At 39.0% G+C, this 17,555-nt stretch overlaps 2 protein-coding genes across 3 annotated transcripts in view; both read left to right on the top strand.

Annotated features, from left to right (window-relative positions):
- Positions 1–17,555, top strand: part of tpst1 (tyrosylprotein sulfotransferase 1) — a 97,158-nt gene that overhangs the window by 6,225 nt on the left and 73,378 nt on the right. The gene's annotated exons all lie outside the window — the stretch shown is intronic.
- Positions 13,293–17,553, top strand: LOC306966954 (uncharacterized protein; the record flags this gene model as incomplete). Its single annotated transcript, XM_079561814.1, has 11 exons — positions 13,293–13,794; positions 14,489–14,612; positions 14,700–14,976; positions 15,054–15,330; positions 15,413–15,587; positions 15,686–15,762; positions 15,834–16,017; positions 16,138–16,386; positions 16,455–16,626; positions 16,980–17,128; positions 17,375–17,553. Exons 1-11 carry the CDS (start codon positions 13,501–13,503, stop codon positions 17,551–17,553), a joined length of 2,157 nt encoding a protein of 718 aa, XP_079417940.1. The 5' UTR covers positions 13,293–13,500.

Raw genomic sequence — 17,555 nt, 5'->3', positions numbered from 1 at the left:
TGGGTACTGGGTCAACCGAAAAGCTCCAGTAGGGGGCGGTATCGAAACACTTTTTTTTATAATTCGCTGCTAATTTTCTGTACTCTTTGTCTCCAGACGTCAATAAATGATCCACAGTGAGTTGGTGCTGCTCGATTATTGAAAAAATAATAATCACGATTATTTTAGTCATAATTGAAATCACTATTATTCAAATGATTATTTCTTTTTTTTATTATATTTTTATTTACTTATTAATCAAAAAACTATGCTGATATTTTCTGTTTTCTGAACAGTCATAAAAGTACAAATGATTTCAAGTTTGCCTCTATTAAAGCAGTACTAAGTAACGTGTTTACCTTAATAAATCCTTTCCGTAGTCCCTGTGGGGGTAATACAAGTGTTTATGGGATGATTGGAGGGTCTTTCATCGCCCCCTGGTGTCTCTGACCAGAAAACCATGTTTGCAACTTGACTGCCACCGGACCGGAGAAAGCAATACACACTAATGTAATCAGGAAGAAGCTAACAGGCTAACGGGCAAAGCTAACAGCGGGCTAACGTCACTTTAAACCGTATTTACAGCAAAGTTTGAGTGAAAAAAAATGTTTCCATTGTATAATTGGATGCACAGTAACCCTCTCCCCCTTCGCCTTTCCTGTCAGCGTAGTATTTACTCTCCAAGACAATTAATAATTAAAAAAAATCGTAACTTGCTACTACACCTGCAGTTGCGCTTATGGCCTCTAGGGGGAAGAGTTACTTAGTACTGCTTTAAGGAGAGGTCTCTGTTTCACACCTGCCCCCTGCTGGCCAGCCCTCACACCTGCACAAGCAAACAGATCAGCGCGGCCTGATGACATCATCACACAGCGCCGTCTGTTATTATGTCAGGCAAAAGCTTTTTTTGCGATTATGATTACAAAATTATGCTAATTTTGTAATCGTTTAGTGTAGTAATAGTAATCGAAATCGTAATCGAATTTCGATTGATTGCACAGCCCTACAGTGAGTCAAAAAGAGCCTGAACTCATGAGCAGCTTCAGCGCAAATGCAGATGTTTTCAACAAAACTGAGACGAAAACAATGATGAAAATGTGACAAAAAATTGACATAAAAATTACAAAAATGTGACAAAAAGTGACAAAAATGAGTTGAATACCCAACAAAAAATGATGGAAAAAAAATCTGATGACGTGAGGAAAAAGATCCTCTCGGTTCAGGCGGGAGTTAAGAGGTTAACTAACTAAATGTCTTTATTCTGAAGACTAAGATTATGATTACAAAATTATGCTAATTTTGTAATCGTTTAGTGTAGTAATAGTAATCGAAATCGTAATCGAATTTCGATTGATTGCACAGCCCTACAGTGAGTCAAAAAGAGCCTGAACTCATGAGCAGCTTCAGCACAAATGCAGATGTTTTCTTAAAGCGAAGCAAAGCTATAACTTACTCACACTTTAGTCGTTTTCAGAGATGGCAGAGCCGCGTCTGAGCCAGGACTAAACCAAGACTAAACCAGGACTTACAGTAAACTGGTTAAAAACCTGGACTGAATAAGAAACTAGACTCTTAGACAAAGAGAAAAGCAGTGACAACAAGAAACACATGGGCTTTACCTTTAGCTTTACCTTTAGCTTTACCTTTAGCTTTACCTTTAGCGTTACCTTTAGCTTTACCTTTAGCTTTACCTTTAGCTTTAGCTTCAGCCTCAGAGCCTGAAGTCACTGCTGTTGTTTAAACTCCAGCTGCAGGAGGAGCAGATCAAAGATTGTTTGTGGATAAAGTGAGCGCTCACTCTGCATTTTTGGAGCAGTTTTGGTGAATGATTAGTGTTGTGGATCTGTCTCTGCAGCTCAGGAGGGAATAACGTCCTTTCTCTCTTTTTTATCGCTGCTTTAGTGTGAATTCTGCTCAAAACATGAAGTTCCAGGTGACGCTGCTGCTCCTGTGTTCTTTCTGTTGTGCTGTTTTTTAATTTTCATCTGAACGACACTTTTTATACACTTTACTTTAACCTATTAACTCCCGCCTGAACCGAGAGCATTTTCTCCAGTTCAGCTTTACTCAAATCCTGTAGGCCAGTGTAACGCCTCATTTGAAAGCTAAGATCTACAAAACTCATCTGAATGGATCTTTTTCCCCACGTCATCAGATTTTTTTTCCCATATTTTTTGGGGGGGTTTTCAACTCATTTTTGTAATTTTTTTGTAATTTTTTTGTCAAATAGTACATTTTTTGTCACTTTTTGTCACATTTGTCCTTTTGTTGTCAGTTTTTTGTCTAAGTTTTCTCACTTTTTTGTCACATTTCCATCATTGTTTTTGTCACATTTTTTGGTCAATTTTTTGTCAATATCTATCATTTTTGTGACATTTTTGCCACTTTTTCATCACTTTTTTGTCACATTTTCATCATTGTTTTTGTCTCAGTTTTGTTGCTATTTCCACACCTATTTCCCAGAAGCTTTTGGATTGGGGTAAAGCCAAACTGGAGAAAATGTGCTCGGTTCAGGCGGGAGTTAAGGGGTTAATAAAATGGGTATCGACAAAAGCACCGTTAAGGCACCGGTACCGAAAAGCAGGTATTGTTAAAGTAGTGGCATCGAACGGTACCCAGCCCTAGTTTTCGTCTCTTTTTTTTGTTTTTTTTCATCTTTCCTGTGTGTGTTTTTTTTGGCATAGTTTCACCACATTTTTGTCACTCTTTAGTCACATTTTGTTCAGTTATTGTTGCTTTTCAGGCACGTTTTTGCCGCTCTTTTGTTGCTTCGTTGTTGCATTTTCCTCCTTGTTTTCATCGTTATACTGACGCTTTTTTTCACGAAGATTTTAGACTTCCTGTTTTGATCCGGCTCGCCAAAATAAAAGCACCATCTTCTTCATTGAGTGTGTCATGTTGCTGCTCCCCCTGTAGTTCAGAGACACAAACAGGATCCTTGTATCAGTTATTCTGTTCATGCCTCAGTCTCGGCTCAGACGGTGATTCTCCCGCTCGTGTGTGATGTCGCTCCAGCCGCTGACGTCCGACCTGCAGTTTTATGGCGTCCGTCTGAAGGACGAGCGACCGAGCCAAGGACGAACACGTCACGCTGGAGGAGCAGGAGCAGCTTTCTCTCTCACACCACGATATCACTCCAGAAGCTACAACTGGAACTGTGTGTGTGTGTGTGTGTGTGTGTGTGTGTGGAGGTCGACACTACAGGGTTAGCAGGTTTAACATCAACGATACTCATGGCGTTTCCCGCGCGGCGTCCGTTTACAACAAAATGTAATGTTTGGAATCCATGCAAAGCTCTCAACTTCCTGCACAAGGCGATGTATGAGAATGTGGTTCTTTGTGGAACAGCCCCAGGTCCTGGTGATGTTCGTAATGAGAGAACGTGAGGTCCAGGGTTTAGGCCATATCGTTATCGCGATTAGGGCTGGGTACCGACCGAAAAGCTCCTGTAGGGGGCGGTATCGAAAAACTTCTTTTTTTCGGTGCTAATTTTCTGTACTTTTTCTCTCCAAACGTCAATAAATGATCCACAGTGAGTCTAAAAAAGCCTGAACTCATGAGCAGCTTCAGCGCAAATGCAGAGGCAAAGCTGTAACTTACTCACACTTCAGTCATTATCAGAGATGGCAGAGCCGCGTCTGAGCCAGGACTGAGCCAGGACTAAACCAGGACTAAACCAGGGCTAAACCAGGACTTACAGTAAACTGGTTAAAAAACAGGACTAAACCTGGACTAAATAAGAAACTAGACTCTTAGACAAATAGAAAAGCAGTGACAACACGAAACACATGGGCTTTACCTTTAGCTTTACCTTTAGCTTTACCTTTAGCTTTACCTTTAGCTTTACCTTTAACTTTACCTTTAGCTTTACCTTTAACTTTACCTTTAGCTTTACCTTTAGCTTTACCTTTACCTTTAGCTTTACCTTTAACTTTACCTTTAACTTTACCTTTAGCTTTACCTTTAGCTTTACCTTTAGCTTTACCTTTACCTTTACCTTTAGCTTTAGCTTTAGCTTTACCTTTAACTTTAGCTTTACCTTTACCTTTAGCTTTACCTTTAACTTTACCTTTAACTTTACCTTTAGCTTTACCTTTAGCTTTACCTTTAGCTTTACCTTTAGCTTTACCTTTAGCTTTACCTTTAGCTTTAGCTTTAGCTTTACCTTTAGCTTTAGCTTTAGCTTTAGCTTTAGCTTTACCTTTACCTTTACCTTTACCTTTACCTTTACCTTTACCTTTACCTTTACCTTTACCTTTACCTTTAGCTTTAGCTTTACCTTTAGCTTTACCTTTAGCTTTACCTTTACCTTTAGCTTTACCTTTAGCTTTACCTTTAGCTTTACCTTTAGCTTTACCTTTAGCTTTACCTTTAGCTTTACCTTTAGCTTTAGCTTTACCTTTACCTTTAGCTTTAGCCCCGCAGAGCCTGAAGTTGCTGCTGTTGTTTAGGATCAAAGATTGTTTGTGGAAAAGGTGAGGCTCACTCTGCATTAGCCATGTTTGGAACAGTTATGGTGCATTGTCAGTGACAGAGTGAGCGCTCTCACTATGTAACAGATCTGTGACGTGTGAGGAGCTTTCACTGTGGAACAGCTCAGTGAGTTTAGAAAAGTTTATCTTCAGTAAACGGTCCTGATGTGGATCTGGTCTGTTCCTGCAGCTCAGGAGGGAATAATGTCCTTTCTCTCTTTTTATCGCTGCTTTAGTGGGAATTCTGCTCAAAACATGAAGTTTCAGGTTCTTTCTGTTGTTTTTTAATTTTCATCTGAACGACATTTTTTATACACTTTACTTTAACCTCTTAACTCCCGCCTGTACCGAGAGCATTTTCTCCAGTTCAGCTTTACTCAAATCCTGTAGGCCAGAGTAACGCCTCATTTGAAAGCTAAGGTCTACAAAACTCATCTGAATGGATCTTTTTCCTCACGTCATCAGATTTTTTGGGGGTTTCAACTCATTTTTGTAACTTTTTTGTACATTTTTTGTCAAATAGTACATTTTTTGTCACTTTTTTGTCACATTTGTCCTTTTGTTGTCAATTTTTTGTCATATTTTTGCCACTTTTTCATCATTTTTTGTCCTTTTTTTGTCCTTTTTTTGTCTAAGTTTTCTCACTTTTTTGTCACATTTTTTGTCATTTTTCCATAATTTTTTTGTCAAATTTTTGTCACATTTTGATCATTGTTTTCGTCTCAGTTTTGTTGCTATTTTCACACCTTTTTTCCAGAAGCTTTTGGCTATGACTTACTCACACTTCAGTCATTATCAGAGATGGCAGAGCCGCGGTCTGAGCCAGGACTAAACCAGGACTAAACCAGGACTAAACCAGGACTAAACCAGGACTAAACCAGGACTGAATAAGAAACTAGACTCTTAGACAATTTTTGGTTTTAGGCAGAAGAAAGAAAACTTGCAATGCATTTTCCCTCGTGTCTATGTCAGTAAAAACGTTTCGAACTGAGATCTGTAAATTGCCCGTGTTTCACCTGCGGCGTCGAACCGTATGACACAACATCTGTTTCCAGCTGCATTCAAACCGCTTGACTCCATTTTGTGCCCGGCTGCTCTTCACTAACCTTGAATCGTCCGAAAGCGCTTGAACCCTGAACGCATCACCTACAATGGGCCCATGAATGCAGCGTTTGTGAGTCCCCCCCCCCCCCCCCCCCCCAGGAGGAAAAGCCCCAAACCCCTCCGCGGCGCCACATGAGAAGCCCGTGCACTTCCACACAGACTTCCCTTGATGCATCTGGGGAGTTTATCTTTTCATCCCGGTCGCTCGGGGGCTGAACGAAGGGTCACGCAGGGGTCGGCGTCTGTCGGAGGCGCTTTAGGCCCGGGTCGATCTTTCCTAACTCATTCTCAGAGTTCTTCTAAGACTCGGCGACGGTTGAACTGTTGTCACTTCAGTTTTTATGCGGTTTCTGGTGCAAGACTTTCCTGTTCGCGATGTTCAAATATACGAGACCCAAAGAGGAAGTTTATCGACTGTGCGGTTTGGCAACGTTTCAGGTAAATGAGGAATCAACAAGTCGTCAGAGTCAGGCCTGAGATCGAGCTCGGAGTTTAACCCCTTAACTCCCGCCTGAACCGAGAGCATTTTGTCCAGTTTGGCTTTACCCCCAGTCCAAAAGACGAAAACAATGATGGAAATGTGACAAAAAAGTGAGAAAACATTGACAAGAAAGTGACGAAATATTGATGAAAAAGTGGCAAAAATGTCACGAGAAATTGACAAAAAAATGACAAAAATTTGATTAAAAAATTGACGAAAAAAATGACAGAAATGTGACAAAAATGTGACAAAAAATTGATGAAAAAAATGACAAAAATGTGACAAAAAATGGATGAAAAATGTGACAGAAATGTGACAAAAAAGACCAAAATGTGACAAAAATGTGATAAAAAATGGATGAAAAATGTGATTAAAAAATTGACGAAAAAAAAGACAAAAATGTGACAAAAAATTACAAAAATGTGACAAAAAATGGATGAAAAATGTGATAAAAAATTGATGAAAAAATGACAGAAATGTGACAAAAATGTGATAAAAAATGGATGAAAAATGTGATAAAAAATGGATGAAAAATGTGATAAAAATGTGATTAAAAAATTGACGAAAAAAAATGACAAATGTGACAAAAATTGATGAAAAATGTGACAGAAATGTGATAAAAAATGGATGAAAAATGTGAGAAAAAATGACAAATTTGATTAAAAAAATGACGAAAAAAATGACAGAAATGTGACAAAAAATGACAGAAATGTGACAAAAAATGACCAAAATGTGATAAAAAATGACAAAAAAGTTACAAAAATGAGTTGAATACCCAACAAAAATGTGACGGAAAAAAAATCTGCCGTGAGGAAAAAGATCCTCTCGGTTCACGCGGGAGTTAAGAGGTCCCGAAGTAACAACTTTTTTAGTGATTTTTAGTGGTGAACATTGAGCTCATTCTACATTAGGACATGGCTGGAACATGTAGGGGGAGGGAAATACTTACTTTTTAGCATTTTTAAACTCCTTCTAGTCCCTTTAAGTCCCACCCCTGACTCCTCGCATATCACTGTTTTCTGCAGTTCAACAACAAAACAACTGCAACATCACAAATACCAAAGGTGGAAGAAACAAGAACATCTAAGATCGTACTGTTCCTTCATGTCCTCACATACTTTGTTATATTGTTTCTGCTTGTGTTTTTCTGCAGCTGCACCACGATAAGAAAGGCTAAATCTTTTCTGCTGTAGTTATTTCCCGGCTCTCTGCGCAGTATCTGAATATGAAACATGATAATAATGTTACACGCCCGGTTTGATCTCCATTATCTGCTTTGAACAAAAGCCTTGGGTGCACTGGGAGGCCGGACTCTCCTCTCGTCCTGCAGACTCTCCAGGCCGGAGTCGAATCCTAAACCTTTAACCTCTTAACTCCCACCTGAACATGTTTTCTCCTGTTCTCCAAATCTAAAAGCTTCTTCAAAACAGCGATAAAAAAAAGAAAAAATGAGGACGTAAACACAACAAAAAAGCGCTAAAAAGTGACCAAAAACAGCGACAAAAATGACAAAAAAGGGCAGCAAGAAAATAACAAAAATCCACCAAAAAAATGACAAAAATCCACCAAAAAAGTGACAAAAACCCAGCAGAAAATGACAAAAATCCAGCAAAAAAAAGTGACAAAAATCCAGCAAAGTGACAATAATCTAGCAAAAAATGACAAAAATACAGCAATAAAAGTGTCAAAAATCCAGCAGAAAAATGACAAAAATCCAGCAGAAAAATGACAAAAATCCAGGAGAAAAAATACAAAAATCCAACAGAAAAATGACAAAAATCCAGCCAAAAAGTGACAAAAATCCAGCAGAAAAATGACAAAAATCCAGGAGAAAAAATACAAAAATCCATCAAAAAAGTGACAAAAATCCAGCAAAAAAGCGACAAAAATCCAGCAAAAAATGTGACAAAAATCCAGCAAAAAATGTGACAAAAAATCCCCCCAAAAAAAGACAAAAATCCAGCAGAAAAAAGTGACAAAAACCCAGCAGAAAATGACAAAAATCCACCAAAAAAAAGTGACAAAAATCCAGCAAAGAAGTGACAATAATCTAGCAAAAAATGACAAAAATCCAGCAAAAAATGACAAAAATACAGCAATAAAAGTGTCAAAAATCCAGCAGAAAAATGACAAAAATCCAGCAGAAAAATGACAAAAATCCAGGAGAAAAAATACAAAAATCCAGCAGAAAAATGACAAAAATCCAGCAGAAAAATGACAAAAATCCATCAAAAAAGTGACAAATATCCAGCAAAAAAGCTACAAAAATCCAGCAAAAAATGTGACAAAAATCCAGCAAAAAATGTGACAAAAAATCCCCCCCAAAAAAGACAAAAATCCAGCAGAAAAATTACAAAAATCCAGCAGAAAAATGACAAAAATCCAGGAGAAAAAATACAAAAATCCAACAGAAAAATGACAAAAATCCAGCAGAAAAAGTGACAAAAATGCAGCAAAAAAGTGACAAAAATCCAGCAAAAATGTGACAAAAATCCAGCAAAAAAGTGACAAAAATTCAGCAAAAACAAAAATAAGAAGAAAAGTAATAAAAAATGGCAAAAACACACAAGGGAAATAAAAAGTGACGACAATGGCAAAGAGGAGAGACTGCACTTGGTTTTGGCGGGTGCTAAGAGGTTACGGCGATCCGACGTGTTGTGAGACTCGCCGATCGCTGCTTCCGTGGAGACGACCAAATATTATGCTGTACCTGCTGCGCTGAAATAACAAGGGCGAGGCGGCGTTCTCCTCGAAACAAGGCTCTTAAACGACTGTAAACAGTAATTACAGAGGCAGATCTGCAGGAGCGGGAGCCAGGCTTAAGTGTTATCACAGGAGACTGTCATTGTGGAAAGAGAAAGAGCTAAACATGCGCTAACGGCTAATCAGAGCCTTTGTACAAACAGTATTATTGTATATTAGCCCGGCTGATGGTTTTAGGGAATCGTCCGTGATGAAGGACATGTTTTCACTCGTTCTGTGGGTCGCTGCAGTCGTTGGTCTGGATCTGGAAAGTCACCGTTGTGAGGAAATGTTCTGCGATTTTACCATTATTCACAATTATCGAAATGAAGGAAGGAAATAATCAGATTTTCTCAAACCTTTAGAGAACTGTGTAAATCGGGGGGGTCATTTTGGGTCATGGGCCACATATAATAGAGAAATGTTTCCAATAAATGAATAATAATGAGCTGTGATTTGGTCAAAGCCCCAACTTAACTGTTGCTTCATTAATAACAACGGCTCACACTTGTATTGCACAAGTTCCTCAAAGTACGACATATAGTCATTATTCATTGAGCTGTTATTGAAGCCAGAGCCGCCCTGGGGCAGACTCACCACGTGGCTATAATGTGTTGTTCATATCCTGAGCTCTTACTATCCAGCAAAAAATGTCAAAAATCCGGCAAAAAAAGACAAAAATCCAGCAAAAAATGACAAAAATCCATCAGAAAATGACAAAAATCCAGCAGAAAAAGACAAAAATCCAGCAGAAAAAGACAAAAATCCAGCAGAAAATGACAAAAATCAAGCAAAAAATGACAAAAATCCAGCAAAAAATGACAAAAATCCAGCAAAAAAGTGACAAAAATCCAGCAAAAAATGTCAATTAACAACGGCTTACTCAAAGTACGACATATAGTCATTATTTATTGAGCTGTTTTTGAAGCCAGAGCCGCCCTGGGGCAGACTGTCCATTCACCACGTGGCTATAATGTGTTGTTCATATCCTGAGCTCTGCTGGACATGTGTGGAACTCTTTCCTTTTTTTTTTTTTTTTTTACTTATGCCCCCTAGTGGCTGGAGTGAGCATTCTGGTTATTCTTTAAAAATTCATAACTACACACTGGAATGAGCGAGAGACTTACTGTTTTTGGTACATACTCTGGAACAGGGGTCACCAACGTGGTGCCCGCGGGCACCCAGGGGCCCTTTGGGGCACGTCCAGTAGCCCTTGAGACTTTTTCTTCATTTTCTTGAATCTAATTCTTAAAATTACAGTTATTTCGGTTCTTGTGACTCAGTATGAGTTTAAAATAAAGATATTTTAATATAATGTGGGGTCAATATCCTATAAGTGAACAGTGTACGTTTAAGTCTTTAGGATTTGTTTTTAACTGGTGGCCCTTGAACAACTTAATGCTCTTAAAGTAGCCCTCAGCTGAAATAAGGTTGGTGAGCCCTGCTCTAGAATCTATGCTCCACAGGGCAAACAATGTTCAAACAATGAAGAAACAAGACCAGGGTTTCTACACGGCATCATAAAAGGCATTAAATTACTTTACTCAAAGGGACTATACAGAGTTTAAAAATGTTAAAATTAAGTATTTTCCCCCCTATGTTCCAGCAATGACCTGTTCACCACAACTGCCTCTAAAATCCTGCACTGTCACTCAGAGAGTTGTTATACAGGCCCGAAGTGCCGTCATGCACGAACTTAATGTAGAAGCTGCAGTTACGCATAAGAGCTGAGGTGGCAGTAGGGAGCATAAAATGACCAACTTGCATCTAGTCACTTTAAAGGTGCATTGTGCAACTTTTTACATGGAAAACAAAGTTGATATTAGTGCGTATTTGACCCAGTGGCTGCATGAGTGGTCTCTACAACGCTCCAGGATCAATAGTTTTGTAGGTTTTCTGATGAGAGGCTCCGTCAGCAGTACAAACCTTCCAAACTATTGATCCTGGGGCGTCTTTGAGACCACTGTGAGGGAAAGCAAATTTATTTATTGGATTTATTTCTGCGTATGTGGCATAGACATATATCATTTGGGCATTAAAAACTGCTTCCTGTTTGACTTGCTTCTGCCTGTACAAAGGCTGAATGTTTTTATATTTGTATAAGGGCCTGGTGTAAATCATGATGATGTGTCTCATGAATTGACTAAACAGTTCCTAAACAAATGAACCTCAGCTGATTTGCATGTGTCGCACAGTTTCCCTCCACACAGCGGCACCGGCTTCTTTTGGGACTTTTCCTTTGGCTACATTATGCAGTTTTCATAAAAATGGCACAGATTTCCTCACTTTGCTCCTCCACCTGTGGCTGTATCTTTACGAGGTATAACATACATCCATAACTCATCTTTTTCTGAATCGTTCTCCTCCCCTTACGCTTCCGAACATGTTTGTGGAGGGATGACCCGTGTTAACAGGTTTACACATAACAAGACCCCGCGGAGCTTTTGGCCACGTCTGCAGCTCGGGCTCATTTAGTTGACGGGTTTTGACAGTTCCAGCCGTTCGTTCCCGGCGGCGGCGGCTCGTCTCCGTCAGAGCCGCGATGTGGACGTCACGCTGTCCCGCAGAAGATGCAGATAAGTGTCATGTGGTGGACAGATTCTGCGTCAGAAACAGAAAGAGTTCACTGAATTACCCTAAAGCTCTTTATACTCTCATTCTGGAGTATTTAAAGGGGGGGTGTTATGCCGAATGGACTTTTTCAAGCTTTGCATCATGTTATTATGTCATTCCCTCATTAAAAACATGCCTGAAGTGTTGCCTTGGCACATTCACGTATTTCTGAGTAATCTGTAAAAACTCTGATGGCGGCCATTTTAGGGATAGGTTTGCCTGAGTCCTCCTAGGAACGCCCCCACCTCCTGGAGACGCCTCCGAGCTTTCGTCACCAGCCGAGTAACCAACCACTGCTCCTCAGCAGAACCCCCTCCCCACTGATGCCACAGACAGCGTGTGGAGGGGGCGTGTCTAAAGGCTCAGAGGTTCTTCACCTCTTAACTCCCGCCTGAACCGAGAGCATTTTCTCCAGTTCAGTTTTACCCAAATCCTGTAGGCCAGTGTAACGCCTCATTGAAAGCTAAGATCTACAAAACTCATCTAAATGGATCTTTTTTGGGGGGGGGGGGGGATTCAACTCATTGTTGTAAATTTTTTGTCATTTTTTGATTTTTTTGTCTTTTTTTTTTGTCATTTTGTAATTTTCTGTGTTTTTTGTCATTTTTTTGTCAATTTTTTTGTCTTTTTTTTGTCAATTTGTCATTTTTTTCCGTCTTTTTCTGTCATTTTTTGTCATTTTTTTGTCAATTTTTTTGGTCATTTTTGTCATTTTTTTTGTCTTTTTTTGTCATTTTTTGTGGGGTTTTTTGTGGGGTTTTTTGTAGTTTTTTTTTGTCTTTTTTGTAATTTTTTGTCTTTTTTTGTAATTTAGTATTTTTTTGTCTTTTTTGTCATTTTTTAGTCTTTTTTTGTAATTTTTTGTGTTTTTTTTGTCATTTTTTTTGTCTTTTTTTTGTAATTTTTTGTAATTTTTTTTGTCATTTTGTCATTTTTTGTTTTATTTATTTTTTTATTTATCAGGGACGATACAATAAACATAGTTACAATTAATATTTGCAGCTGATGCGATGCATGAAGAGCTTGTAGCTAGTAATAGTTGTCACATCTTCATCATTGTTTTCGTCTCAGTTCTGTCGCTATTTTTCACAGCTTTTTTCCAGAAGCTTTTGGATTGGGGTAAAGTCAAACTGGAGAAAATGTGCTCGGTTCAGGCGGGAGTTAAGGGGTTAAAGAGACAGAGGCCTATTTAAAGACATTCTCTACAGCCATTTTGAGAGAGTAAAAAAGTCCAGTGTTTCCAGTGGCTGATGGTGATTCAAATGTGCCTGGAAACACGGCTAATAGACCTATGTATGTAAAGTAAAACAAATAAATGTTGTTGATGCGGCTTATATTCAGGTGCGCTAAATAATCCGGAATTTACTGTAGTTTTCTTCATTAAAATCCACATGTCAGAGTATAAAATCGACCAAACTCACCCCGAGATATCCTGGAATTAGCAACTCCGTCGCTTCAAACGCACATTCATTCATTAACATTGACATATTTTACATCCACGGGCCCTGATGGCTCCTGTAGATGACGCTCTAATCCAAATATGGTGTTTTCTTTTGTTGGGAGCCACAAACCACCAAATATGGAAACAAAACCGTATAATAAATGTAAACCTGGGTCTATCTGTAATTTAGATTCGGCCATTTTTCTGCACAAAAATGCCTTATTTTTACATGAAAACATGAAATGACAGAAAACTTGCAATACATTTTTTTCTCATATTTATATCCGTGATGTTCAGCAAAAATTTCAGATTGAAATCTCAACATTTGTTTTTTTCCCCTATTCACCTGCAGCTGGTTTAAAGGGGACATATCATGCTAAATCCACTTTTTTAGCCCTTAAATGCATTTTGTTGTGTGTTTGGAGTGTTTAGAAGTACAGAAAATATGAAATTAGTCTCTTCAGATACTCCATTGATATCTTTATATTCTGTTTTGGTCATATTTTGCAATCTGTTCCGATTTTTCTATTCTCTATTACGTTTTTTGAACAATTACGTCACAGTATTTGCAGCGGAACTGCCAAATTAGGAAATCGACTCCCGGCCCAACACTTCGAGCAATCCGCCATTTTTTCTCCTCGCTTCGATTTTGTAGTCCAAGCTCAAGGATGCCGAAGTTACGAGACGATAAGTCAAAATGTTCGGTTGTTGGATGTAGTGACCCACATGCTTCATTACACCGTCTCCCAACACCAGAACCTCTTCGAAGTGCCTGGTTGAGTTTTATTTTTCGCGGAAATGTACCCACATCTGTGGGTAAAGTCATTTTTGTGTGCGCGAAGCACTTCAAGGATGACTGCTTCACCAACCTCCGCCAGTATAAAGAAGGATTTGCCGAAAGACTTCGTCTGACTGAGGGCTCAATTCCTTCCATCTATGGAGACGACGAACAGAGCACTTCGGTAAGCTGTAAATAACGCTAAAAAGTATGATGATCAGACGTCTCTGTCATTGTTTTGTTAGCATTAGCAGTTGCACCGTCGTCATATGTTAGCGCTGTGTGCTCGTTTTAGCTCCTTGATGATGTGGCCTACGTGATTTAATGGAAGTGTGTACTAAAGTTTTCATTAGTCACTTCATTTAGCCGTTTTTGTCTCCTAAAAGACTGGATTAAAATGCATTTCGTGACGTTAGCTTGGCGCTAGCGTTAGCTCGGTGCTGGTGTTTGCTCGCTTGTTAACGAGGTCGAAAGACTTGCTTACAATTATTAGTCATTATCATTATTGTAGTATGTATGGTATTTGACATGCAGATTGTGTGTAAGTATTGTCAGTAATGTTAACAAAAGGATTAACCACAGCATTTGTTGTCACTGTAATCTAAAAGATTCGGTACTGTTATGAATTCTATTTTGCATTTACTTTACTTTCTTAAAACACACGGTGGTCATGGTTTAGCTGTAACTTTACCTTTGCCGTTAGTACTATTACTGTTGTTGAGTGTCATGACAATGGTCATTTAGCTGCTGTGGTTTCAGATGCTTTTCTTAGCGTAGCATATTGTCAATTCCAATTTTAGTGGTAAGATTAGATACTCGTATGTGTTGTTGGTGTGCTTGTTTTAACTAGAGAAATAATCAACGTTCACTTTATTTAGATGGCTAAACCAACAAGGCACAAACCAACATTTGCTGACAAAGGCTGTCAAACAAAACCCCAGATGTGCTCAGCTGGGACACAGCTTTCTATGAAAACTCTCCTACCCCATGTCAAAAGTACAGGTGAGCAAAAACGGTGTAAATGCCATTGTTTTAAATATGCTTATATTAAAGTGTTGCTAATACTACTCTTTTATTTTTTACTCAAAGGCACACAGGTAACCCCAAAGTGCTCAGATGTTGGAGTCTGCACTTCAACTACCACCTTTGTGCGGACACATGCTTTCCTGTCCTCCACACCAGTTAAGAGACGCCCGTTGTTTGATATTGAGGAAGAAATCACACCAATAAAGAGACCCTGTCTGGAGCAGACCGAAGTGGGTGTCGATTCTTTAGAAGGCAGCTCTACAATGATACAGAGCCCTCATGATCCAACCTACAACCCTGAAGACTCCATAAGTGCTTTGACAGAGGATACTCAACACATGTAAGCAAAACAATACCAGTAAATATTTTTCAGGAACTTGTTGTTTGTTTATGTTTGCATGTTGTTTTTTTCTATAGCATGGACCCTTCTACACCGACCTACAAAATGCTTACTTATATTGTATATGAAAAATGCCTCTTAGAACTTTTTGAGGTGTGCCCAGTGTGTCAACGCGGGACAAGGGTGCGGACCAGAACAGTTGGGACTTTTCTGTGTGTAGAGCAGCGATGTCCACACTGTGATTTTGTAAGAAATTGGAATAGTCAACCACTCCATGGGGGCACTCCAGCAGGGAATCTACAGCTTTCAGTTGCTGTGTATTCTAATGGCGGCTCATTTTTCAAAATGGAAAAGGTATTAACTTTACACTCAATGCTTCAAAGTTGTAATTTGTATTTGTGAATATTTCCATATTAGAAAATGTTTGTTTGCTTAGATATTCCGAGCAATGAGGCTGCAAATGTTCCAGTACAACACCTATAGACGGCATGCCAGACTTTACGTAGAGCCAGCTATTATACACAAGTGGAAGTCAACACAGGCTGGTACAATGGAGAAGCTTAAAGCGCAAGATGCCATACTTGGTGGTGACATGAGGGCTGACACTCCAGGTATGTGCTGATCTTTCATTATTGTGCTTACATTTTTGTATAAACTTCGGAGAACAGGATTGATGCAATTACTAATATTCATACTGTGTACCTCAAAGGACACAGTGCAAAGTTTGGAAGTTATACAATGATGGATCTGAGGAGCAAGAAAGTCATTGACTTACAACTAGTTCAAGTAATTATAAATAACAGTGCATTTTCTCTGACATTAAACCACATTGAATCATGCTTTTATTGCTATTGCAGAGCAATGAAGTGGGTGGAAGTTATCATATGGAGCTTGAGGGACTGAAACGCAGTCTTGATGTTTTGAATGCACACAATTTACCTTTGGACTGCATTGTCACAGACCGTCATCCTCAGGTCCAAAAATACTTGAGAGAAGAAGCCAAGATCACCCACTACTACGATGTGTGGCACATAGAAAAAGGTATTTAATCAATGTTGATAAAATTATAGCTGTATATTGACTCTTTTTTTTAAACATGTATAGCTCTACTCTTAGTAATAACTTGGTTTCTTGTCTGTTTTACATGTATTTGTTCTTTAGGGCTGTCCAAAAAGATGGCAAAGGTAGCTAAAAACAAAGATTGCACAGAATTGAGCAAATGGCTTCGCAGTATAAAGAATCATATCTACTGGACAGCTGCTTCCTCAACGACCCCCCAGGAAAGAGTAGCAAAGTGGACCTCCATTCTGAACCATGTGACAGACATTCACACACATGATGATCCTGCATTCCCTCAGTGTTTACATCCACTGCAAACTACACGGGATAAAAAGAAATGGTTAAAACCAGGTGATGAATTTATTACCTTCTACTATTTCATTGATGTAGGCAATCAGTTTAATCTATATTTGTTATAGCTACACCTGCATTCTGCCGGCTGGAGAACCTGCTTACATCCAAGAGGATTCTCAAGGATGTTGAAAAACTCAGTCCCCACTTGCAGACTTCAGTCGTTGAAGCTTTCCACAGCATCATCTTGCTCTTTGCCCCAAAAATCAATCACTATCCTTTCCTGGGAATGTTGTGCAGGTAAAAAGTATTGCCAATGTGTTAATAATCGGTCAATTCACTTTTAGGCAAGCAGAATGACCCTAAAACCTTAGAACCCCCTCAGTAAACCATCACTTATCACTGAGGATGCCACCCACCCCTTACATTTCACCTTATTAGTTTCAAATACAAGGAAAAACGTCTTCTAAGATATAATTCATCCTACCTGCCCTAACTGTCCTAAACAACACCCACACGAGAGGGCCACTGTATTTGTGTTTTTAGTTTGTTCAGTGTTTGTATTCTGAGTGTTTTCATATAACTTTTAAGTGTATTATGTTGAAAGATGAATTTCTTTTTAACTATATATATATTCTGTTCTTTTCTACTAGGCTTTACCTGGCAGCAATGCATTTCAATGAAAATTCTCACCGTCTGCAAGCTACCACTTCATCTGGAGAGCCCATGTACAGAATGTCTTGCCCCAAGTACAAGAAGGGAGAAAGAACTTCTAAGCCCATCAAAACACCAGCAACCTTGAGTAAGTCCTTTAGGGACTTTTAATGTGTCTGTGTGTTAATTTGGTAACCTGATTTCAATAAATATAAATCATTATTGTAGCAGCATTTTAATAACATAAAATAAGTTGAAATTACAACATAATGATGTTCTCATGCAGAGGACAACTGAACCAAAGCCACACAACAACAATAAATACCTTTTATGCCACTGTAAATGGCAGTGCAATAGAACACACTTAAGCAAAAGTCATTTTCTGTCATTACAGATTATGTTGACGACATCATGGAGCTGGTCTTTGAACAAGTTTTCCCTGACCCTACTCCGTATATGGACGAGGTAGAAAAGATCCACATCCCACCAACCCTCTCATCGCAGTATCCACAACCAGACAAGGCAACAGTGGTCTCCGCTTACGTCTCCCGCTTCAATCCAGGACCGGTCTGAAG

Source organism: Gobius niger (genome assembly GCF_951799975.1).
Source record: "Gobius niger genome assembly, chromosome: 1".
Classification (NCBI taxonomy): domain Eukaryota; kingdom Metazoa; phylum Chordata; class Actinopteri; order Gobiiformes; family Gobiidae; genus Gobius; species Gobius niger.
The sequence above is the reverse complement of the archived record's forward strand: the minus strand, read 5'-3'. Positions and strand labels throughout refer to the sequence as shown.